The 26,538-nt window shown below is 42.6% G+C and overlaps 1 protein-coding gene across 1 annotated transcript in view; it reads left to right on the top strand.

Annotated features, from left to right (window-relative positions):
• FARSB (phenylalanyl-tRNA synthetase subunit beta) overlaps positions 1-25,718 on the top strand; it is an 84,612-nt gene extending 58,894 nt beyond the window's left edge. The window contains exons 16-17 of the mRNA XM_056564907.1: positions 3,213-3,365; positions 23,440-25,718. Coding sequence (XP_056420882.1) covers positions 3,213-3,365; positions 23,440-23,591 — 305 coding nt within the window. The 3' untranslated portion in view covers positions 23,592-25,718. The remainder of the gene's footprint in view (positions 1-3,212; positions 3,366-23,439) is intronic.
• The last annotated feature ends 820 nt before the right edge of the window (positions 25,719-26,538 follow it).

Here is a 26,538-nt window from a genome sequence, read left to right as displayed (position 1 = left end):
TGAACGTACCCTTAATGTAAAAAGGGGTGTTTTTGTAAGAGAAAGGGCTTTTATTATACTTTTTTGAAAAGGGGGATGATTACATTTTTTATTGGGAAGGGGTTAATTCACATTTATTATTTTTTCACTTTTTTTGTCCCCATAGAGGACTATTACATGCAATCTGTAGATTGTATACACTAAGCAATGCTATGCCATAGCATAGCAGTGATCAGTGTTATCGGCTCTCCTTTACTAATGCCTGCCATGGCTGGCAGCAGTAAAGGAGCGACGATCGGACACATGGAGTACGTTACGGGACCTTCGGCCGTCCTCACAGTTTATCGAGACACAACAATTACACCACGATTACACCACGGTGATCCCGATTAGCATCCCTGAGCTAACCGGCAGTTAACTTCAGGACTTTGATCAAAAAGTTGATTGCAGTGTCTAAAGGGTTAATGCGGGTCACGGCTATGATGTGCGCTCAGCTCGGGAGCGGAGAGTGCAGGCGGCTTACCGAACCTCCGTGATACCTGCCGGCGGGACTCCCGACGGCAGGTGTCAAATTAGGTATCGGGGACATTTGCACGAGTACAAGTACTCGTGCAAATGTCCAGTATCGGTATTGGGACATTCCTAGCATAAACAGAGGAACAGTTGCCTATAGCAACCAATTAGATTCCAGCCTTAGTTTTTCAAAAGGCCTCTGAAAAAATGAAAGCTGGAATCTGGTTGTTATGGTCAACTGCTCCACCGTTCGCCTCCACAAGGTTTGATAAATTTCTCCTATTTTATTTTGTATTTTGTATTGTATTTATTTTGTATTTACTCTATTCTAAGTCTATGGAGCTGGTCTAGTGTAGTATTTTATTTAGTATTTTGTATTGTATTTATTTTGTATTTACTCTATTCTAAGTCTATGGAGCTTGTCTAGTGTAGTAAAGCGCACAGCCACACTCCAGAGGTTGAAGGTGTCCTGGACTGGCACGGAAGAGCGTCCGGCCTCGTGGAGGTGATGTCCAGGAGCTTGGCCGTCCGGGGCTGTGGATGGTTAGCAGGAGCAGGTGCGTGTGAATGGAGCGCTAGGCAGCGCGCGTGCAGCTGTGGTCACGATTTGTAGGGGCTCCAGCGGTTGCAATTTGAAGATAGAGATTTGCAGATATGAACTTATAAAAGTGATATACACTTGATAATAAGGTGCACTATCACAATTGATGAACTGTAATCTGGGACTTATAGCAGATATTAATAAGTGATTAGGTGCTATTGATTCATTTTATTTTTGTCACTATATTTATTGTATTTATACTTCTCACTCATGCAAGGGCCCTGCTGAGTGAGTGGTCATCATATTACATATTTTTAGTCTATTTTATTTAATTATTTAATAAATTACATCATTGGATCCTCAATCTTCACTTTCTCTTTATCCTGTATCCCTGTATGCTCTTGAGGACTGGTTCATATAAATAATCTTTATTTATGTAGTGTTAATATGCAATGGGATTCCGCCATGAAATTCCGCTATATTAAAGACAGGTCTCAAAATTTTGGGGAATGCGTAAGTGCCGAATTGGGCAGTGGAATCCCATTTAAGTCAATGGTAGTAGATTTCAGCAGACATTCTGCCCGGTGAACATAGCCTCAGAATGAGATGAACTGGACAGTTCCAGAAATGTTTGCTTCTAATGTGTCAGATTTTTATATACTCTGATAATCGATCTTGAATTATAAGGCATTTTTAGCTTAGTAGGTGTGCGGAAATGACTCGTCCACTATACAGATGTGATGTTTTGTCTGAGGCGCTTACATATGTGCTCTTAATATATATGCCTCATGCTTGCGGAGCCTCCTGTCATGTATAGATGTGGTGTCTTGAGTACTTACTGTTCACTGCAGGGGTTGTTATAAGAACTGATAAAGTGGTTCAGGCCTCCGTCCTCCGGACATGGAGAGCGCGCTGCAGATACAGAGCGTTTGAAGCCTGACAATGTGCAGCTGGAGAATGACTCTCCTACGTCTGTTCCCAATTTCTCCTCTTACTTCTACAAAGAGCGGGTCTGCAGCTGATTTGGGATTTCCCTTATCTTGTACGTCTACCGTTTACGCCATTCTCATGTTATTTTAATCTCTCACTCCTAATTTTGGTGATTTCTGCTTGACATGCTCGCCTCCATTATTGCGCTGTTTCTGCATTTCCTCTTTGAAGCTTTAAAGGGGTACACGGCCCCTAAACATCTTAACCCCTATCCAAAGGATAGGGGATAAGTTGTCTGATCGCGGGAGTCCCGCCGCTGGGGTCCCCCGTGACCTCTTCTGCAGCACTCCCGTAATCTGGTGCACGGAGCGAGCTCCGTGCACCAGATGACAGGCGTGCTGCAGGAGAGATCTCGGGGGTCCCACCACTGGCTCCCGTAATTGGACAACTTATCCCCTATCCTTTGGATAGGGGATAAGATGTCTAGGGGCGGAGTACCCCTTTAAATGCTGGTATACACTAATCCATATTGGGTCTACGTGTACCAATTGTTAGTATACTGCAACCAATTGTAACAAACTTAAAAATTTTTGTTTTTGTTCTATCTGCTGCAATAGATTGTTGACATGGTCAGCGATGCTGATGCAATTTGGACTGGAAATTATAATTAGATGTAGCAGCTATTTCTAAAGTGTTTGCATTCTTGCAAATTATTATTAGGTGTGAGCGGTCTGCCCATTGACTAAGTGTTGGGGATTTATGGGTAGCCCAGATTTGCAATATCCCAGGATAGTGGTTGTAGAAGATGTCCACTCTATTCCAAAAATGACACATTTTGAAGGGAACAGCATCACCATAGATTTGAATCCAGCTTTCCCTTCTATATAGCATGTCTGCCTAGCTATCAAATGATTCAGGGATTGGGATGCATTGCTACATGTCGAAAGTTTGTGTGACAGCCCCTATAGTAGCTATAATGGCAACCATCAAGGACACACCTCAGCCCTCATATAAATCAGGGGGTATAAAGAATAAATCCCACAGTAGCACAGTAGTCCTCCATCATTGATAAGCTCAGGGCACCATTTGGGCAAATGTTTGCTATCATTTACCTGTCAAAGGTGGGTTAAATATGAGCAAATGATAAAGTAATGGTGTCCAGATGTCCTCAGCTGACTATCGTTTTCCATCTTATGCAGGTAATATATTTGATATGCAATAACCTTTTATACTTCTGATCTCTTTTTAGATGTTGGTGCACGGAACCATCGACACTTGTGCGCAGTGTATTACAACAAGAACCCAGGGTTTGAGGTCATACATGGCCTGCTGGACCGCATCATGCAGCTCCTTGCAGTCAGTCCTGGCACAGAGAAAGGATACCGAATCAAAGCAGCCGAAGGTAAGAGGCATTAATATTACCTACAGAGTGTGTATTGTTATGCACAAGTCTTATTTAGTCATAAAAATATTACATGTAAAGGAGTTCTGGCCAAGAAAATAAACTAGAGCTCCTGAAACTGTTTTGAAAGTTAAAGTGAACCTGTCACTAGTTTCATGCTGCCTGAACCAAGAGCAGCATAAAACACATGACAGGCTTTCCTATCACAACAATCTAGGATTCATCATTTTCACCTGGCAATGGGGCTCCACATCATTGGAGTAGTCCGCTGGCCCTGAGTGAGAGCTCTCTTTCTGTTTGCATCTAGGGAGAGATCGGTCAATATGGGCCGGGCACTAGTCACTAATTCCCCTTTAGGATAATTTTTTAAAGATTGATCTGGATTTAAATCTGGTCTACACATCCTCTTTCGGTTACCCACAATCATGGTAAATTGTCAGAGTTGCTATGACACACAATTCCTGCCATTGCAAAGAAAACAACTTGAATACCCAAATCTTAAAATGTTGGATATTGGAATACAGAGTTCTTTAGTTTTGACATGGATCACATGCCTTGCACTTTTGGTTTTACATTGTACTAAAACCATCCTAGCAGAATGTGCTCAATGTATAGGACTGAAAGGTTGAACAAAATGTTTTGTTCTGAAAGGATACGTTTAAAGCATACCTGTCATAGTGCAAAAAAAAAAAAAAGTGAGGTTACTCAGTAGGGATCGACCGATTATCGGTATGGCCGATATTATCGGCCGATAATCACGATTTTGGGCATTATCGGTATCGGCAATTATCTTGCCGATAAGCCGATAATGTCCCGCACCGCGAGCGCCACCCCCAATCCCCCCCCCCCGACCCGCCGCACTGCACCCCCGACCCACCGCACCCCCCACCGTGATGCTGGGCGGTATACCGGTATGGATTTTTGCCCATACCGCTATACCGGTCGGGCCCCTCCCCCACCCTCCGAGTCAATAAGAAAATGTAACTTACCCGTAATGGGGGTGGTCCGGGCCATCCATCCTTCCTTCCTGTAGTGTCCGGGGGCGTTCTGGGTGAAGAGTGAACCGGTCCGGGCTGTCCTTCTTCTCCAGCTGCCCACGGGCGTCACTGCGCAGCGGCGTCTATGCAGCGTACTAGGCCGGAGCCTGCCCGGAGTGGAGAAGATGACCGCCGGAGAAGGACAGCCCGGACAGGTTCACCCTCCACCCGGAACGCCCCCGGACACTACAGGAACGATGGATGGATGGCCCGGACCACCCTGACAGGTAGGGGAGAGAAGCGGGTGGTGGCGGCGGCATATGGCCCCGCAAAAGCCACTGCAGATCATTGATTTAAAGTGCCCGCTCTAAATCAATTATCTGCAGCGGTGTCGCAGGGGTTAAATAGCCGATAACTTATACCGGAATATCGGTATAAGTTATCGGCTATCGGCCCTAACCTGCACTGATTATCGTATCGGCCCTAAAAAAACGATATCGGTCGATCCCTATTACTCAGTACCTAATCCTGATCATGTACATATAATTTGTATGTGTCTAGGACCTATATATCCCTAACAAATAGCATTTATATGTTGCTCATTTGCTTTGTCTTCTTGTCTTCTGGAGGGGAAGTGTCCATCTCTCATCTGCACTGAGTCTGGGAGCAGCCTGGCAGTCTGCAAATCACTGCACAGTAGTTTTTATGCTTACATTTTGTATCTATTCCTAGTAAAGCTGGATGCTGATCAACATAGCTGTCACTATGTGTGTCTGATCAGCTTCTTTGTCATTCAGGAGTCAGAGAAAGCCTTGGCTGTTCAAGCATGCTTGGAGTTGTAGTTTTGCTTTGCAACAGCTGAAGACTGTAGTGATGCAATGGTGATCTCCTATACTGGATACCAACACACTTTATGGCTGGTATCCAGTATGCTGCAAAATACAGAGTAGTCTGTCTTCATAATGATAGATGACCCCTAGTGGCAGCTATTTTAATTTTAAATTTTTTTGTAAAATATAATTTTTTTAAAAATGTATATTTTAAAAAGTCACCTTAAGTAGTACTACAAAATATAAAAAAGTTTTTCATAATGATAGTGCCTCTTTAAGAATTTAAGTGGCTAAATAAGAAGTATGAGTAATTTGCACATTTAAGGAGAAAACATTATCACAGATTGCTTGAAGTTTTTACTCAAAGGTGAGTATAAATTCAAAATTGACTTTGTGTCTTCCAGTCGAGCATCTAACACCTGTCTCCAGCTGCTCACTTCTGCAATGGCGTCAGCTTATTCCTTCCAGAACAATAGGGCTAGGTGGTGAAAATTCACCATGCCTGTCAGTGGAGAGTCTGGAGGTTGTCATACTCCTTAGACAGATTTAAGTCTTAGGCATATGGGCAGCTTTAGTCTGGTGGACCAAAATTACCCGCGCTGCATCTCATTCATTTAAATGCGCCGACTGGAGTCAGATAGTGACTCCGGTCGGCCCATTTTTTGCACCGTATCCAGTTTTGCGGCCTTTTTGGACATGACTTTTCGGTCCATAGACTGTATTGATATAAACATTGTCCATGCTTTCTTCCATGGAAATTGCTGTCACAGCTCTGACTTTAATATGGCCACCATGGGTAGAATGATCTGTTCTCTTGTGTGTCTTTTCTTTGTATGAATGTGAAGCTCCCAGACGGACGAAGGTTCTGATGGAAAAAAAATGGTGTTTATCACAACAATTTCAAATGAGATTCCATTTGATTTAAATAGCTGAAAACCCTGAAAACCCACACATCTCAGGAACAGAAAGGCATATCAATAAACTGTAACGGTGTGTGATCAGGGCAGATTCTGACATGCATTTGTCACCATAGTTATAACATATCATAAATTGCAATGACAAATAAAAGTTGATCACAACAATAAAATAAGGCATTTAAAAAGTCCTGTATATATATCTAGTGACTCTTATAGATCCACATGGGTGTAAAGTGCGTGCATATACCATGCATATCACCATATCGTTGTCAATTTGACTGTATGTATGTTTTGTTCCTGGGAGGGAAAAATAAGTGTTTTCTATAGGGCCCTTATCTTTTAGGTAGACTGCAGACTAAATGCAAAGAACATCTGGCCAGAGGATCCTAAATGTTTAAAGGGGCTTTCTGGCCCTATTCAAAAAAGGAAAGAGCAGGACACAAAAAAGTAAAGAGCCCTCCTTTCTGCTAATGTGAGTTGAGTGTTGAGTGTGTGTGTGTGTGTGTGTGTGTGTGTGTGATTTTTATTTTTAAATGCCCTGCCCATGCCTACTAGCAGGCCCTTCTCTGTGTCGGGTTCCCGCACGGTTTACAATTGCTTGCTAGGATTCCATGGCTTCTGTGATCAGCTTTTTATCAGGATGACCTTGTGTGATCAGCTTTTTTATCAGGATGACCTTGAAGCAAAGTATAGTCCTAAGCAGACAGCCCAAGAATTGGAGAACCATCTGATTGTTATTGATTACACTGATCAATAAAACAATCTAATATTATGTAGGTCTCCCTTTATGCCACCAACACAGCTCTCACCCATCGAGGCATATAAGTCCTTTAGTATCTGGCACCAAGAAATGAGGAGTAGATCCTTAACAAATAAAACTTTTTATTATAGTGTTCCTTGTGTAATTAGCAGACACTTTTCCATTTACTTGCTTTTAAAATTATCAACATAAATATGTTTAAAATGTAATAGAAAAAATGGCCACTAGGTGGCTCTGTTCTGTTTCCCTGCCACAATTAATACAGTGAGTTTGGTCTCCTCACTGCCTGGCAGGAGTCCGAACTCAGGAAGTTTTTCTCTGCACGGAGCTTGATTGTCAGCTGCACAGAAATTGAAAGCTCCAAAGATTCTCACAGAAAGCTGCACAGACTGAAACCTGCAGGAGAGCCTCACTGATAGCAACACAGACTGAAACATGCACAGAGCCTGAGGTCTTCTAATCATCACAATGCTGCAACAATATGACGGCAGAGGTTGTCCCCCAGCAGGCTTCAGAGATGTCATGCCTGCTGGGAAACGCTCAATTTCTTCTGCTGGGAGATTTCGCTATGCAAGCAAGAAGAAAGGTAAGATACACAGGTTTTTAACCCCTTAACGACCACGGACGTATATTTACGTCCTGTGGTCGGCTCCCGATCTGTGAAGTGCGCGCTTCATATCTGCGGGATCCCGGTTGCTATCAGCAACCAGGACCCACAGCTAATACCGAACATCGCTGATCAGGCTGATGTCCGGTATTAACCCTTTAGACGCCACGATAAAAGTTTATTGCGGAGTCTAAAACGGGAGAATACACTGCCGGTTAGCTCAGCGGAGTTGTTTGGGATCGTCGTGGTGAAATCGAGGCATCCCGAACAGCTGACAGGACAGCGGGAGGTGTATGACCTTGCTCCCGGCTGTTCAGTCGGCGTTTGATTGCTCCAAGCCTGAAATCCAGGCTTGAGCAATCAAGCGCAGAAAACACTGATCAATGCATTCCTATGGCAATGCATTGAACAGTGTAAGAGATCAGTGAATGCAGTTTTATAGCCACTAGAGGGGGCTATAACACTGCATAAAAATCCCTAATAAAAATCAGAATCGCCCCCTTTTCCCATTTAAAAAAAAGTGTGTAAATAAAAACAAACATATGTGGTATTGCTGCGTGCATAAATGTCTGAACCATACAGAATTTGGGGACCAAGTTGACACATCCTGTTCCTCACACCGTTCTTATGTCATTTTTGCAGTGTGGTTGGGGCATTATTATGCTGAAATATGCTATTGCCATTAGGTAATACTGTTTCCATGATGGGTTGTACTTGATTGAAGGTAAGAGGCACTCATATCGCTCACAGAGTGTGTATTGTTATTAGGGATCGACCAATATGGATTTTTTAGGGCCGATACCGATAATCTGTGGAGGTTAGGGCCGATAGCCGATAACTTATACCGATATTCCACCCCCGCCCCCCCCCCCCCCGCGACACCGCTGCAGATCATTGATTTAAAGTGGGTGCTTTAAATCAATGAACTGCAATGGCTTTTGCTGTGCCAGAGACCGCCGCCACCACCCGCTTCTCTCCCCCTGCCTGTCCGGGGGTACTGAGACCTATCACCGCCATAGCCCCCCCGCCGCTGCACCGCACCCCCCACCGAACCGCCCTGGCCAGAGACCGCCGCTGCCCCATGGCCTCCCCCATCCCCGGTTTTATAATTACCTGTTCCCGGGGTTCACGCTACATCTGGCTCCAGTGGCGTCCTCCTGAGCTGTCACTGTGCGCACTGATGGTGACGTTGCGTTGAGGACGTCACTCTTCATTGCGCAGCAAAGAGCGTAACACAGGAGCCAAAAGTAGCGTGGACCCCGGGAACAGGTAATTATAAAACCGGGGATGGGGGAGGCAGTGGGGCGGCGGCGGTCTCTGGCCGGGGCGCTGCGGTGGGTGGTGTGGCGCGGGGGCATTATCGGATTATCGGCAAGGCAATTGCCGATCCCGATAATGCCCAACGCCTGTCCGGGCATGCTGAGAGTTGTAATTTTGCAACATCTGGAGGTCCACAGGTTGGAGACCCCTGGCCTACACCAACTTGTCTGCTTCCTGGTGCCATCAGTCTCTTTCAGTAAATCACGCACCCGCTCGTGCACAAGTGTGCATCGTAGGCATTTTTAGTGGTGGACAGGAGTTGGAGAGGACTCTCTGATTGGTCTGTGTCCCCCCGCAAGCTGTGATGCCCTGTGTGTTCTGACACCTTTATTTATAGCCAGCAGGAACTTTATCAGAAATGTGCACAGCAGTAACTTCTATAGGACCTGAAGGGCCAGCCTCACTTCTCTCGTGCAACAATGATCTTGCAGATCCATTGGTTGTCTTGCCTTGGACGACCTGCCATGTTGGAGATGCCCTGACCGTCACACTTTGGTCCTTGTCAAGGTCACTCAGCTCCTTACATTTGCTCATTTCACTTGCTGCCAAATATGTCCCACCCGTAGACAGGTGCCAATGTCACAAGACAACACGTGTTATTCACTTTCCCTGTCAGTGGTTTTATTGTTCTGGCTGAGATGTGTATGTAACCACATGGTCTGAACATGAGCGTTGTGTACACCACTTACCAGGTTCTGATGCTTGTTTGGTCAGCAATCAAAATGTTGGCACTAGAAGAGAAATCCAGCCAACTTGCTAATGCCTCCAGAGTAGGGTTTCCTAACCGGGGCTCCTACAGCTGTTGCAAAACTACAACTCCCAGCATGCTAGGACACTGCTGCAGAGTAAGGCTATGGTGGAAACAACCATTTTAATGTATGAATATCTGTAATTAATCCAAGAAAATGGGTTTAGATTGTGCCGGGTACAATGGTCATGTACAGGAATTGACACCAACATCAGTTTATCTTTAGGCATGAAGACTATATAGATTGTGGTTACCCTCCATATGTATACAGGCATCTCCTATTATGAGCATATGCATAATAGTCAGTTTTTTCACGCACCTTCTGTCCCTTTAACATGCTTAAGGAGCGCACACCTATCCTGGGTCATAACCTCTGCTCCTCTCTATGGGAAGGGAGCTGTAGAGATGTCACGGTGGAGCTGTGATGTCTTGGTGCTAGTTTTACAGGATCAGTAATTGTAACCCAAGCCTTGTTTTAGCTGCTGTCTAATTCTATTAGGGATTGGAACATTCTCAACCAGGCCAAGATCTCCAGGAATTGTCTCGTATAAATGATATTATCTCCTCTGCTTTTGTACCCAGGACGGCATTGATAATACATAGAAAGCAATAGGAACATCAGCTGCACTTTTAGCAAAAGATACAACATGGTTATGGTAAATAATTGAAATAATTGCACATTTATTTTCAGTTTTTAAGATTTGGCGATTTGTTTCTGTCATCTTTTCATTAGAAACATAGGACCCTGTTAGTATTCTGAGAACTACTGTGCTAACTCTAGGAAGAGTTTATAAAAAACTATTACATACCTGATGTTGAAAAATGACAAGTTAAAGGGGTACTCCACTGGGAAACATTTATTTAGTTATTTATTTTTTTCAACTGGTGGCAGAAAGTTAAACAAATGTGTAAATTACTTCAATAAAAATCTTAATCCTTCCAGTACTTATCAGCTGCTATATTCTCCACAGGAAATTTTTTTCTTTTTGAATTTCCTTTCTACCTGACCACATTGCTCTCTGCTGACACCTCCGTCCATTTTAGGAACTGTCCAAAGCATGAGAGGTTTGCTATGGGGATTTGCTTGTACTCTGGACAGTTCCTAAAATGGACAGAGGTGTCAGCAGAGATCACTGTGGTCAGATAGAAAAGAAATTCAAAAAGAAAAGAATTTCCTGTGGATCATAACAGCAGCTGATAAGTACTGGATGGATTAAGATTTTTATAAAGTAATGTACAAATCTTTTTAACTTTCTGGCACCAGTTGGTTTAAAAACTTTTTTTTTTAAAGGGAATACCTTTTAAAAAATTATTTTAGGAGCTGATAGTTCTGTGTTTGACAAGAGTAACAATGATTGTATGTGAACTGAGGTCTCCTTTACGCAGCCGAGGTTTATGTGTTTTCTGTTTCTGTTTTATTATGCTGTGTTTGTAGTATTTTTCCAATATAGTGTGTTTTACAGATGGTGTTAGATTGTGTTTATCTGTAGCATATTTCTTTTTTAAAAGTCATGAAAATCTTAATTTCTCTTGAAGAATGTGAAAAAAAAACCCATAAAAAAACAACGTCACAACAGACATTTACACGTACGCTTTTTTTGAGCAGGCACAAACTGGCAGGAAAAAAAACACCACCTTAGGGTACATTAGCATGCCAGTAACTAGCAGCAGAAATCCACTGCGAGTTATGCGAACACATATTTGTATGAGTCCATGTACAGTCCGAGTTATGCTAACACATATTTGTATGAGTCCATGTACAGTCCGAGTTATGCTAACACATATTTGTATGAGTCCATGTACAGTCCGAGTTATGCGAACACATATTTGTATGAGTCCATGTACAGTCCGAGTTATGCTAACACATATTTGTACGAGTCCATGTACAGTCCGAGTTATGCTAACACATATTTGTATGAGTCCATGTACAGTCCGAGTTATGCGAACACATATTTGTATGAGTCCATGTACAGTCCGAGTTATGCTAACACATATTTGTATGAGTCCATGTACAGTCCGAGTTATGCTAACACATATTTGTACGAGTCCATGTACAGTCCGAGTTATGCTAACACATATTTGTACGAGTCCATGTACAGTCCGAGTTATGCTAACACATATTTGTATGAGTCCATGTACAGTCCGAGTTATGCTAACACATATTTGTATGAGTCCATGTACAGTCCGAGTTATGCTAACACATATTTGTATGAGTCCATGTACAGTCCGAGTTATGCTAACACATATTTGTATGAGTCCATGTACAGTCCGAGTTATGCTAACACATATTTGTATGAGTCCATGTACAGTCCGAGTTATGCTAACACATATTTGTATGAGTCCATGTACAGTCCGAGTTATGCTAACACATATTTGTATGAGTCCATGTACAGTCCGAGTTATGCTAACACATATTTGTATGAGTCCATGTACAGTCCGAGTTATGCGAACACATATTTGTACGAGTCCATGTACAGTCCGAGTTATGCGAACACATATTTGTACGAGTCCATGTACAGTCCGAGTTATGCGAACACATATTTGTACGAGTCCATGTACAGTGCGAGTTATGCTAACACATATTTGTACGAGTCCATGTACAGTGCGAGTTATGCTAACACATATTTGTATGAGTCCATGTACAGTCCGAGTTATGCTAACACATATTTGTATGAGTCCATGTACAGTCCGAGTTATGCTAACACATATTTGTATGAGTCCATGTACAGTCCGAGTTATGCTAACACATATTTGTATGAGTCCATGTACAGTCCGAGTTATGCGAACACATATTTGTACGAGTCCATGTACAGTCCGAGTTATGCGAACACATATTTGTACGAGTCCATGTACAGTCCGAGTTATGCGAACACATATTTGTACGAGTCCATGTACAGTGCGAGTTATGCTAACACATATTTGTACGAGTCCATGTACAGTGCGAGTTATGCTAACACATATTTGTATGAGTCCATGTACAGTCCGAGTTATGCTAACACATATTTGTATGAGTCCATGTACAGTCCGAGTTATGCTAACACATATTTGTATGAGTCCATGTACAGTCCGAGTTATGCGAACACATATTTGTATGAGTCCATGTACAGTCCGAGTTATGCGAACACATATTTGTATGAGTCCATGTACAGTCCGAGTTATGCTAACACATATTTGTATGAGTCCATGTACAGTCCGAGTTATGCTAACACATATTTGTATGAGTCCATGTACAGTCCGAGTTATGCGAACACATATTTGTACGAGTCCATGTACAGTGCGAGTTATGCGAACACATATTTGTGAGTCCATGTACAGTCCGCTGCAGTAGCAGAAGTGCAGACTGCCAGTGGGCCCATTCAAGTGAATAGTAGCGTTACCTGCAGTCGATTTCCCACCTTGGGACCCCCAAAACTTTGTTATATTCTTTTAGAATAGTTATTTCTGATAGAATTAATGTATATGCCCATGTAACTGATTAAATTATTGCTAATAATTGAGGAGTGATGGTAGAGCTCCACACCGGGGTGTAAATATATGAAACATGGTGCGCACATTGGAACTTTGTTGCAGGATATAAAACTTGTCTGATGTGCGGGGGGATTCCCAACACCAACAGACCGACACCACACCCAACATTTTTTTACCATATCTTTAAAGAAAATATATGGGATTGACCTGTACAGTGTTAATTGTAAATATTAAGATGATAGGTGTAGAAGGATGAAGGCATGCATTATCGCCTAGTGTGTAAAGTGTCACTTAAATGATTCTCCATGGCAGGTGTATTAATGCTACGTGCACCTGCTATTAACCCTCCACCCTAGCACACCGGGCTGGGTGGCACCCTCTTGGTCCATTAAGCGTGTCACAGAGTTTAGACGCCAGCAGGCACAATTACACAAGCTGCACCTGTAATGGCTGGGGACCGCTGGAAGGAACCCGTGTTTTTCTGGGGTGTTAAGCAGGCATGAAATGCAGACAGCATGTTACATAATAATTAAGAAGAGCAAGTGAAACTCCAGATAGAAGAGTCGGCTATGGAAGCACAGCGGGAGAGCCAGCCTCGCATAATACAGCACTGACAGTAGGTACAGTTTCATGGGTAATTATTACCAGCTCCCTGTGGGGTCTGGCAGATTCTAGGCCTTTGATCTGCATTGCATATTACATTAATACCAATCTTGTTATTCTCTTATTCCCCACCCTTCTCCCTGCTGTGTATCACATCCCCCAGCTATTAGCCCCCTTTCCTAACACTCATACTATTTAGCAGTATTCTGTGCCTGCTACATTTACATTCTAGAATAGTGTAAGAAATATGGCTGTATCTTGTGACTGTTGCAACGTAGAACTACCCAATAATAAGCATTCTTACATCGGTCTTTATTAAACCTTCTGGTGGCGAGAAAATAATACGTTACTAACAACGAGCGGCGTTCATCTGTCATGTTAGGGTGCATGAATTTACCAAAAATTCTAAAGCTTGTAAATGCATCAAACTAATTGGCACAACTTTGCTATCTGTGTGAAATGTATTTTACTTGTGCCGCCTTATGGCTGGCGTACGTAAGTGAGTATTTCCAACCAGAACTGTTTAAACAGATGTGTACGGGGCGCATATCGCACAATAAACTTATGAGTACAGTGGTCCCTTAAGTTACAATATTAATTGGTTCCAGGGCGACCATTGTATGTTGAGACCAGAACTCTATGGAAACCTGGTAATTGGTTCCTAATGCCACCAAAATGTCATCCAAAAATAGGAAAAAGTGAGGATTAAAGAATAATAAGTAGATAACTAATATAGATAAAGCAAGTCCTTACATATAAAGGTAAGAAAGATCTGCTGGGAGCTGTAATCACTGTCTATTGTAGTGTTTTCCAACCAGGCTGCCTCCAGCTGTTGCAAAACTACAACTCCCAGCATGCCCGGACAGCCTTCGGCTGTCCGGGCATGCTAGGAGTTGTAGTTTTGCAACAGCTGGAGGCACCCTCGTTGTTGGTCTATGTAGAAGACAGGAGCTTCTTCAGGGTCCTGTACAGTACCCGCAATGACCTAAAAAAGTAATATGGAGTCGCCCTCACCTGGTGTCCAAAGGAGCAGCTAACCCTGGTACAGGTAAAGTGTACAGAACATGTAATACCTCCCTGTACTGTAGGGGGCACCACCAGACACCAGTCAGCGCATGCACTTTAGAAATACAGGGGTTTTACCGGTAAAATGTCCATTCTGATTGGTCGGTTCTTCCAGCCATTGACATGTTTTGCAGATTCCATAGCATTGTATGTTGAGTCTGGTTTCAAGTTACAATGGTCCAGAAAAGATCATTGAATGTTGAAACTATTGTATGTTGAGGCTATTGTAAGTTGAGGGATCACTGTAGTTGATCTGCCAATCAGCAGCAGCGGAAATAGTGCAGGAAGTCAGGAGCCCCAGCTTTGTACACCGTTGCTAGTGGTGGCACTGGATAACTGCAGAACAGCTCTCATTTACTTAAGTGGATAGGCCATGAATAGCTTAAAAACACTTTAACTAATAGGCTTCAGCCTAACGATTGGGGTGGCCCCAGCAATCAGACCAGCATTAGTAATTTATGGTATATCCTATTGATCTGCTATTATTTCCTTTAGTAAGAAGACCCCTTTAAGGTTTCAAGTGCTATTACACCAAGATGTCTTATCCTCCTGACATACATCTAAAATCTTCTTGGCACATGTCTCTGGTGCTTTAATGGGGTACTCTAGTGGGGAAAAAATTGTTTTCAGATCAATTGATTTGTAAATTAATTCTATTAAAATTTTAATCATTCCAGTACTTATCAGGAATTTGTGTAGTTCTTTCCAGTCTAACTACAGTGCTCTCTGCTGCCTCCTTTGTCCATGTCAGGAACTGTCCAAAGCAGGAGAAATTTGCTATGGGAATTTGCTTTTATTCTGGACCGTTCCTGGCGGAGAGCACTGCGGTCAGATAGGAAAGAACTGCTCAACTTCCTCTGTAGTATATAGCAGCTGATAAGTACTGGAAAGATTAAGATTTTTAATAAAAGTACTTTACAAATCTGTTTAACTTTATGGAACCAGTTGATTTGAAAAAATAATTGTCTTCCACCTTTAACTTGCTGGGAATGGTCTGGTTACTCCGTTCCTGGCAGTAGCAGCAGGGTCCCTGCTTTGTATTTCAGCTGGAATTCTACTACTCCAGCATTACATGGTAGTGTACAGAGACAGAAGGAGCTCCTCTGTCATTCCTTTTTACATGGCGCAGTCTCTATTGACAGCAAATTACAGCTGGTCTCCTGCGGCTTGATCTAATGGGCACAGTGATAGATCCCTGCCATGAGCTATGCTTGGGCAAATCTGTCATGCCAAGCAGAGCTCAGCAAAACTGTAAAAGGATTAAAGGGGTACTCCACTGGCCAGCGTTCGGAAGTAAATGTTCCAAACGCTGTTTTCGAGCTGCGAGGGGTCGGCCACGCCCCTCGTGACATCACGTCCACGCCCCCTCTGCATGTAAGTGGGAGGGGACATGACTGCCATCAAGCCCCCTCCCATAGTCTTGCATTGAGGGGGCATGGACGTGATGTCACGAGAGGCGTAGCCGACCCATCAGCGCTAAAACAGTGTTTGGAGCATTTACCTCCGAATGCTGGCCAGTGGAGTACCTCTTTAAGGGAGGTTTCACACACAACAGTTTTTGCAGTTTTTAGCTAAGGTCATAATTGCATCCATCAGAAAAGCATCAGTCCCTTCTTGATGTTTTCCACTTCTGGCTCTGGCTTCTGCTCAAAAAACTGAATCAAAAAGTTCAGCGATATAAATAACAAAAACAAAACAAAAACTGTGTGTAAACAACCCCCCCCCCCCCCCCCCCCCCCCCCACCAATACCAATACATGTTCATTTTATGTACCGGATAAGTGCCAAGCAGTGACTGTACAATGGCCTGGCTGAATCTGAGGATGTCTGCAGATCTGACTAGAAATGTTACCAGTGGAGCTCAGCGGAGATGAAAGCTCATGTTAAGTGTTTCTTAGATTTTAGCCTTTAAAGTGGCTTCTCAATTGCTGCCTGTAAGCCCCCATTTCCGCACATCCTATCAAATTATAGGACTGCTAAGGTATGTCTAAGCCTATAATATTACCCTAAAGTTTTTTGTTTTTTGCTTTTTTATTCCTAGTTTTCATTCTAAAGCTAAAATGCCTGATTTCAGCGGATAAGAAGAACCATCCCTTTGATATTTAATTGTCCATAAAATGTGATAAAGATTAGTCGATACAAATGACATTTGGCCCCCTCCAGCTCTTAACTCTTTTTATGCCCGGGGCAATGATGGCAGGGTCTCCTATGTGTTCAGGCACCTGCCATTCATGGGTTAAAGTGGCCCTGTCTTTTAAAGTTTCCTAGGACCGGCTGTAGAAGTTGTAATTATGTGATTATTCACAGCCCAGTGGACTTTCGAAGAAAAAAAAAAAGGTGACATATATGGCTTAAGGGAAATGAGTGTCTATCTCCTTGTAGTGGAGTTCAGCCGTCACCACACATCTGTTCATAGACGACCAGTGCACGGAGTCTGAGGAGCAGACACATCTGTCAGGTCTCCAGAACTAATCATACAGAAGACTGATGGCTGAGAGGTGCGAGTCCTCATGTCAGCAAACATCCTACTCACTTTTCCCCCCTTGTGTATTATAAAATGATGCTTAAAGCAGAGCTTCATATTAAGAAAACTATTAGGGAACTGCATGAAATACTGCTATTATTGGCCTTGAATCTTTTTGATAATGGTCCATGTGTGTATTTGGCCTATAAAAAGAATCTAGACTGCTGCATCCTGCTGACAGGTCTACGACACAAGCAGAAGAAATGAGAAATTCCACGGTTTTCGAGATTGTGCTGTGTTTATAAAGTGCGATGTAAACTTTTATTAGAAGTATTTGGGGTTATGAGGTTATACATATAAGGTAATGATCAATGTTTTCCTTTCTTAGTGTATTATTATCTATCTATATAAAACTCAACGTGTGTGTGTATGTATGTATGTGTGTGTGTGTGTGTGTGTGTGTATGTGTGTGTGTGTGTGTGTGTGTATGTATGTATGTGTGTGTGTGTATGTATGTGTATGTATGTGTGTGTATGTATGTGTGTGTATGTATGTGTGTGTGTGTGTGTGTGTGTGTGTGTATGTATGTATGTATGTATGTGGGTGTGTGTGTGTGTGTGTGTGTATGTGTGTATGCTCCAGCATCACTTCCAAACAGCTAAAGATATTAACATAAAACTTGGCACACATGTTACTTATATGTCTACAACAAACATTGAATAGGAAATTTAACCCTTACTCCCCTATTTGCCAGGGTCAGGGTTTTTGTTTAAAGTCCCATACAAGTCTATGGGAAATATGTTACTGCATTAACTTCCAAACGGCTGGAGATATTTCGATAATACTTCGGCACATGTTACTTATATGTCAACAACAAACATAGGATAGGTAATTTAACCCTTACTCACCCCTATTTGCGAGAGTCTGGGTTTTTATTTAAAGTCCCATACAAGTCTATGGGAAATATATATTATTGCACAACTTCCGTATTGCTGGAGATATTTCGATAATACTTGGTTAAATTAACCCCCTAACCTGCCCCCATACGTGAAGGATGGGGTTTTATGTTTCAAGTCCCATGCAATTATATAGGACTTCTGCTGCCTAACTCCACAAGCTCCGCTCTGCATCTCCTGGTGAATGCGTCAGTCTGGCTGGTAAGCCACACCCCATCTTACAGACATGCCCACCTTTTAAGGCATACCCCTTTTATTTTCAGCTTTCAATATCTTTACATATACACAGCCCCACCAGAGGACAGGATATGAGGATTAGCGATGGGGATATGAGGTCGAGGTATAGGGACAGGATATGAGGATTAGCTATGGGGACGAGATATGAGGACGGGATATGGGGTCAAGATATGAGGACAGGATATGAGGAGGGGATTTGGGGTCGGGATATGGGGACAGGATATGAGGATTTATGTGGACGAGATATGAGGACGGGATATGGGGTCAAGATATGAGGACAGGATATGAGGAGGGGATTTGGGGTCGGGATATGAGAAGGGGATATGGGGACAGGATATGAGGACAAAAGCTTCCTCCTTTGTTAGTTTTTCTCCCCCATAAGCATAAGGTACGAAAAACCAGGCAGCGCCGGGTACTCAGCTAGTTTAGAATAAATGTCATTTTCTATTTAATGAGGAATTCTATACTTCTGTATACCACATTATATATACTTCTATACCACATCCAACCATGCATGTATGTGGTGATGGACCCCAACAGCAACATGTTTTTGAGGTAACAGTGTTGATAGTGTTACCATTTTGGGCAGAATGTGATATATATTTTTTTAATTATCCTGAAAACCCTATTATCGCTGTTTTGTTTACTTATTATATATGAGCACTGTTGTTTCAAACTACTTCCCCTTATTTGATTCTGTCACTCTTTACCATAGGAAAACAACTTTAGCATCTTGGCCACTAGGTGCCTGTTGTTAAGCTGTCTGTCTCTAGTTATAGCTAGATCAGGACAGAACACAGGAAGGGGAGGCAGGGCTTAGCTTGCGCTGTGTGCAGGAGAGAATGGTAGGGAGTCTGTGAAGGTCTGGATTGTGTAACTGCAAGCTTACCCAGTCTTTCTGCTGAACATGATGCACACTGTTCCTTAAAAAGTTACTCCGCTCCCCAGCGTCCGGAACATTGAGTTCCTGAACGCTGTGTGCGGGCTTCCGTGTTCACGCCCGCCCCCTCGTGACATCACAGCCTGCCCCCTCAATGAAAGTCTATGGGAAGGCTGCGCGACGGCCATCACTTCCCCTCCGATAGACTTGCATTGAGGGGGCGGGATGTGACGTCACGAGGGGGGGGGGCGTGAACACGGAAGCCCGCACACAGCGTTCAGGAACTCAATGTTCCGGACACTGGGGAGCGGAGTAACCCTTTAAAGGCAACCCAATGAGTACCAATACCCATAGCTGTATGTCCAGAGCGCTGCAGTGTGATCTCCTCTCCTTGTTCCTTTAGCTTGCCAGCAGCAGCAGCAGTATTTCAGTGTTTAGCGTAACACCTTTCTTGCTGTGATCCTGCTACTGTTACTTTCATTTTTGAAGTAGCCTCTTCTCACTCCACATGCCATCTATAGTTGTGTACTCTGTAAATCATCCCCCAGCACAATTCCAGTCCATTATAGCACTATCTCAGGGCATAGCAGAGTGGAGTATGTGCTGAGCTGTAATTGGCCAGGGCAAAAGGAAGCCCTGTGTATGTACTGCTGGCAAACGGCCTAGCTCTGGTCCCACCCTCTGAACTGGGGAGAATGGCAAATAGCTGTGTACTATGGAGGTAACTCTCGGGGGCTCAATAACAGCAGTAAAATCACCCTGTCATCGCTCTCAAGCGTTAATCTATCAAAACCATGCTTTTTGAAACTATGTTACACTTTAAGGCTAGTGCTCTTTGAGTCAAGACTCTTCCACAATTATTGGGAATAAACGGGTAGTCACTGCACTGTATGAGCATGTATAGAAGATCCTCAGTGATAATTGTCATCTCTTCCTCTTCTTGACTTTTGATTTTAATATCATTCTTTGGTGTCTTATTCTGTGATTCTTCTGGTTTTTCCATTAGAATTTGTCACATAGTTAATAATGCGCTCAGTACAGATGTAGTTGTGATCTCCACAGCACATTTGAATTCACTTGTGACTTTCCGCTGCTATAGGGCTTAAAAAATCTACACGCTGTCTGCAGTCTGTATTTTGTAACCGCTTGTTCTAAGCACCGATACCAGATGTTTCTACACACGACTAAGCACAGATTTGCTGGTCAGTATAATTTATGTTGGCTCTGGTTAAATTGAATTCTACAGAACTATTGAGCAGTTTACTATATCCTATATACAGCTGGTTGTGTGAGCACCAGTGCAGGATCATGTCACTTCTAATGGTCCTTACTATACCTGAATCACTGTCACTTTTTCTTGGGTTATAAGAACAATGCTTTAATTATCAGGATAGGTTCTCCAAGCAAAGAAGCCACAGGCCAAATTGTATTATCCTAAACCCTTTATTGTGGGTGGACCCTAAGCCTATTCCACAGCTATAGCCGGCTGTGCATTAGATGCACCAATTTCACACTTCTTTCCAAACTAAATAGCCCCAAAACGAAGCGTTTCTAGAGCAGCTCTTGCCTGGTGTCAGGCAGCACAGTCCAGCATCTTTTCTTTTTACTCCAATTCTTTCTACATGTCCTCCTGTTGTCTGAGTCTTGTAGCTGTACAGCACATGGTGGGCTTCATACTGGGCTGTTTTATTACCATGAGATTCCAACTAATTACCGGCTCAACCTGTGGATTTCACTGATGTTTAGTGCACCGCAAACCGCCAGAGCTACTGTACACACAAGATTGTTCAACCGTCACCACTAGAGATGAGCGAACATACAGTAAATTCGATTCGTCATGAACTTCTCGGCTCGGCAGTTGATGACTTATCCTGCATAAATGAGTTCAGCTTTCAGGTGCTCCGGTGGGCTGGAAAAGGTGGATACAGTCCTAGGAAAGATTCTCCTAGGACTGTATCCACCTTTTCCAGCCCACGGGAGCACCTGAAAGCTGAACTCATTTATGCAGGATAAGCCATCAACTGCCAAGCCGAGAAGTTTGTGACTAATCGAATTTACTGTAAGTTCGCTCATCTCTATTGGCTTATCTTATGTGTATGGCAAGCTTTTTTTTTTTTTGGGGGGGGGGGGGTGCAGATCCACAGCTAACTGGTGTTTGTGTCTGCATTTTCTTGTCCTAACATTTTATTGATTTCTGTTTTTCTTTATTCATCTTAAATCGCCCCATAAAATACACTTTCTCTCCAAACACAGTAGTACATAGAGATGTCAATCTTTAGATATAGCTGGGTGAAGCGCTCAGTCCGTCTGGTAGCAGGAGGAGTAAAGCACGCTGCTGTGCACTTCACTCAGCTGTATTTACAGCAGTGTTTCCTGGCCACGGTGCCTCCAGATGTGGCAAAACTACAACTCTCAGCATGCCTGGACAGCTGGAGGCATGTTTGCATGACATTAACACAGGGTTTTAGATATAGATGACAAATGTGTGAGGCTCAACTGCTGGGACCCACACCAATCACTAGAATGTGTGCTTGACAACTGCTCCATTATGTGGCCACCCCAATGTTATAATGCAGGGATAAGGAATTTTCTAGCGATCAGTAAAGTCCCTTTAAGTCATACATTTTATTACCTTTCCATTAAAATACAGGATTATTCAAAAATGATGGTGCAAAGTTATAGCCTCCAAATTCATAGAGAGCATAAAATACATAACATGAACAGACAAACAAATGTATACAATATCAATGTACAGTTTCCCTTTAAGTTTAATATCCATCCTCCCCAGAGTGCAAAGTGTCCAGTTTTGCAATGATACATTACTTTCCTATGTACTGCTGCATTACAAGGCACATTTGTACAGCAGTCTGAGTGACTACCAGTACTCCAGCGGAAAACAACCTTTTCAAAGCACCTGCTGCAAGAAAGTTAGACAGATTTGTAAATTAGTTCCATTTAAAAATCTTAAAGGGGTATTCCAGGAAAAAAAATGTATATATATCAACTGGCTCCAGAAAGTTAAACAGATTTGTAAATTACTTCTATTAAAACATCTTAATCCTTTCAGTACTTATGAGCTTCTGAAGTTAAGGTTGTTCTTTTCTGTCTAAATCCTCTCTGATGACACGTGTCTCGGGAAACGCCCAGTTTAGAAGCAAATCCCCATAGCAAACCTCTTCTAAACTGGGCGGTTCCCCAGACAGGTGTCAGAGAGGATTTAGACAGAAAAGAACAACCTTAACTTCAGAAGCTCATAAGTACTGAAAGGATTAAGATTTTTTTAATAGAAGCAATTTACAAATCTGTTTAACTCTCTGGACCCAGTTGATATATATATAAAGGTTTTTCCTGGAATACCCCTTTAAGCCTTCCAGTACTTATTAGAGGCTGTATACCAGTGGTCTCAAACTGTGGCCCTCCAGATGTTGCAAAACTTCAACTCCCAGCATGCCCGGACAGCCGTTGGCTGTCCGGGCATGCTGGGAGTTGAAGTTTTGCAACATCTGGAGGGCCACAGTTTGAGACCACTGCTGTATACTACAAAGGAAGTTGTGTAGTCCTTTCCAGTCTGACCACAGTGCTCTCTGCTGCCATCTCTGTCCATGTCAGGAACTGTCCAGAGTAGAAACAAATTCCAATATCAAACCTTTCCTGCTCTGGAGAGGTTTGTCAGCAGAGAGCACTGTGGTCAGACTGGAAAGAACTACACAACTTCCTCTCAAGCACACAGCAGCTGATAAGTTCTGGAAGGATTAAGATTTTTATATAGAAGTAATTTACAAATCTGTTTATTTCAAAACGTTTTTTTTTTCTCTTTGGAGCACCTTCGTTAACAGTCTTGTCTAGAGATGACCTAAGTTATAACTAGAGATGAGCGAACTTACAGTAAATTCGATTCGTCACAAACTTCTCGGCTCGGCAGTTGATGACTTTTCCTGCATAAATGAGTTCAGCTTTCAGGTGCTCCGGAGGGATGGAAAAGGTGGATACAGTCCTAGGAGACTCTTTCCTAGGACTGTATCCACCTTTTCCAGCCCACGGGAGCACCTGTAAGCTGAACTAATTTATGCAGGATAAGTCATCAACTGCCGAGCCGAGAAGTTCGTGACGAATCGAATTTACTGTAAGTTCGCTCATCTCTAGTTATAACTGAATTCACGGCCTATTGCTCCTTCAGTGATTCTATGTATCTCACTGCCATGTATTGTGCAATGCTTTTTATACATTTGTTTTCTTCTTGCAGATCCAGCTTTTTTTCCTGGTCGCTGTGCGGAAATATTGGCGGACGGCAAAACCATAGGAAAACTGGGCGTCCTTCACCCCGACGTCATCACAAAATTTGACTTGACTCTGCCTTGTTCTGCCCTGGAGATAAACGTGGAGCCATTTTTGTGATCTAGAATCTGCATTGGAAATAGATTTTAATCAAACGGGGAGTTAATACTTAGTCATCATGATCTGTGTCACCTCCGGGTGCACTTACCTCCAGGGCAGTGGCACCTTCTGACCTGTATGTGCTGTTCAGTTTATTTCATTGACTATGTACTTTGTGTAACAAATGATATCACTGATTGGTTGTATTTTAACAGAATTCTAGGAATAGCGTACTTATCATAGAAGTACGTGGTGATCTCTGGGAAAGGTGCTAAAGATAAGAAGATTTATACCTAGGAAATTCTAGTGTTATTCATAGATTTCATGGGGAAGTCTAATCTTACTCTAGAGCCTTATCCTTCTTCCCACGTGGTGTATTTGTTGGTAAATTCAACCAATTTGCATAAGATCTGCCAGAAACTTAAAGGGGTACTCCGGTGGGAAACTTTTTTTTTTTTTACATCAACTGGTGCCAGAAAGTTAAACAGATTTGTAAATGACTTCTAATTTTAAATCTTAATCCTTCCAGAGCTTATCGGCTGCTGTATAATACAGAGAAAGTTCTTTTATTTTTGAATTTCCTTTCTGTCTGACCACAGTGTTCTCTGCGGACACCTCTGTCCATTTTAGGAACTGTCCAGAGCAGGAGCAAATCCCCATAGCAAACCTCTCCTGCTCTGGACAGAGGCGTCAGCAGAGAGCACTGTGGTCAGACAGAAAAGAAGTTCAAAAAGAAACAGCAGCTGATAAGTACTGGAAGGATTAAGATTTTTAAAAATAGAAAAAATTAACAAATCTGTTTAACTTTCTGGCACTAGTTGATTTAAAAAAATTTTTTTCCACAGGAGTACCCCTTTAATGGTCTATGGCCGGTTAGTATGACATCATCTGTAGCTCCCTACACCTAACACATATCTGTGGCCACCTTCACACATTCGTACAGTGTTTCTGAAACAGCTGTTGCAAAACTACAACTCCCAACATGCCCGGACATCCACATAAGTCATCTTAACCACTTAGCACTGGTTCTGCAGAACACCCCTTTAAAAGTAAAGTCATCTTCTGTCATACTAATGCAGTGTTTCCCAACTAGTGTGCCTTCAGCTGTTGCAAAACTACAACTCCCAGCATGCCTGGACAATGAAAGGCTGTCCGGGCATGCTGGAAGTTGTAGTTTTGCAACAGCTGGAGGCACCACGGTTGGAAAACACTGCATTAGTATGACTTTACCTTTAAAGGGGTCTTCTGCAGAAAAATAAAAAGTTATACAGCTTTGTAAATTATTGTTAAAAAAAAAAAAATCTTAAAAAGGGGTTATCCAGGATAAGAAACAGAGCTGATTTCTTCCAAAAACAGCACCACCCTTGTCCTTAGGTTGTGTGTGTGGTATTGTTGCTCAGTTCCATTGAATGGAGCTAAGTTGTAGTGCCCCACACAACCTGAGGACAGGGGGGGGGGGGAATACTGTTTCTAGATAACCCCTAATAATAAGCTTTCTTGTATTGTTATGCCCCAATCACACACAGCGCTCTCTGCTGCCACTACTGTCCATCTCAGGAACTGTCCAGAGCAGCCCTCTTTTGTTCTCCTGTGTTGAGCTGTTCCTAACACAGGTGGCAGCACAGAGCAGTGTCAGATTAGAAAGTACATACACGTCTTCCTCTGGGACATACAGTAACTTAACTAGTGGGAGAATTGAGGTTTTTTTTATGGAAGTAGTTAATAAATATTTACAACTTTTTGGCATGGAGTACCCCTTTAAGACTGGATTAAGATGGACATTACTGATTGATGGAGCTCCAGACACAAGCAAAAAAAATGGAATTACTCATTATGGTATCTGTCACCTTCCGACATTAATACGTTTTTTTGGCCTCACTTTTTGTTCACATATTTTTGCTGTTTAGTAAAGCAAGTCACCAACCATACCGGACGCTATGCTTGTGTGGGCATAAGAAGATGTTGCATTCGGGTAAGCCTTGGGTCTCCAGTTCACAATTTTTGCTTCCATACATGAGCGATTTGTCTCATACACGTCTTTCTTGAAAAGTTTTATAGGTGTGTAATGCAGGCTGAGCGACCTTGACGTTCAGTATTTATTCCTTTAAATGATACGAGGCTCTTCACAATAAAATGCTTTGTTACATTGTGGTAAAGTTTATGGCTCTGTGTAATGTACACTTCGCTTTTACCGTCCATGGACATGAAGCTGCAAGGTGAGCACATTTATATGGACTTGGCATTATCCACTTCTATGGTTACCACGCTATTAAAGGGTCTACTTGACCCCTAACCAGGGTAGGTAAGGGGACTATGTACAAAATCTCCTGGGCCGAATGCCTGCAGTCACTAAACCTTGTTTATTCATACCCCTTAAATATTAGATTTTATTGAATATAAGTAAAAATGTTACAATTTTTTATTTATACCCAACCAAAAGCTATATTTAGGAGTGGAAAATAAATAGGGGTTATCGACTCCAGGCTTCGGCTCAGGAGTTTTTAGGGGATTTAAGCTACAGCCATACACAGTCTGAACGAACACAAGCCAACATATGATTTACCTGGAAATCAACAAAGGGGTACTCGCTGGAGAACTTTTTAACTTTCTTGCACTAGTTGATTTAATAAACAGATTTGTAAATTATGTTTAAAAATTGTAATCCTTCCAGTACGTAGTAGCTGCTGTATACTACAGAAGAAGTTCTTTTTTTTTCCATTTCTGTCTGACCACAGTGCTCTCTGCTGACACCTCTGTCCATATCAGAAACTGTCCAGAGCAGGAGAGGTTTATTATGGGGATTTTCTCCTGCTCTGGACAGTCCCTGACATGGACAGAGGTGTCAGCAGAGAGCACTGTGGTCAGACAGAAAAAAATTTCTAAAAAGGAAAGAACTTCCTGTGTAACATACAGCAGCTGATAAGTACTGGAAGGATTAAGATTTTTAAATAGAAGTAATTTACAAATC

The sequence above is a fragment of the Hyla sarda genome, chromosome 3, assembly GCF_029499605.1.
Source record: "Hyla sarda isolate aHylSar1 chromosome 3, aHylSar1.hap1, whole genome shotgun sequence".
Classification (NCBI taxonomy): Eukaryota; Metazoa; Chordata; class Amphibia; order Anura; family Hylidae; genus Hyla; species Hyla sarda.
The sequence above is the reverse complement of the archived record's forward strand: the minus strand, read 5'-3'. Positions and strand labels throughout refer to the sequence as shown.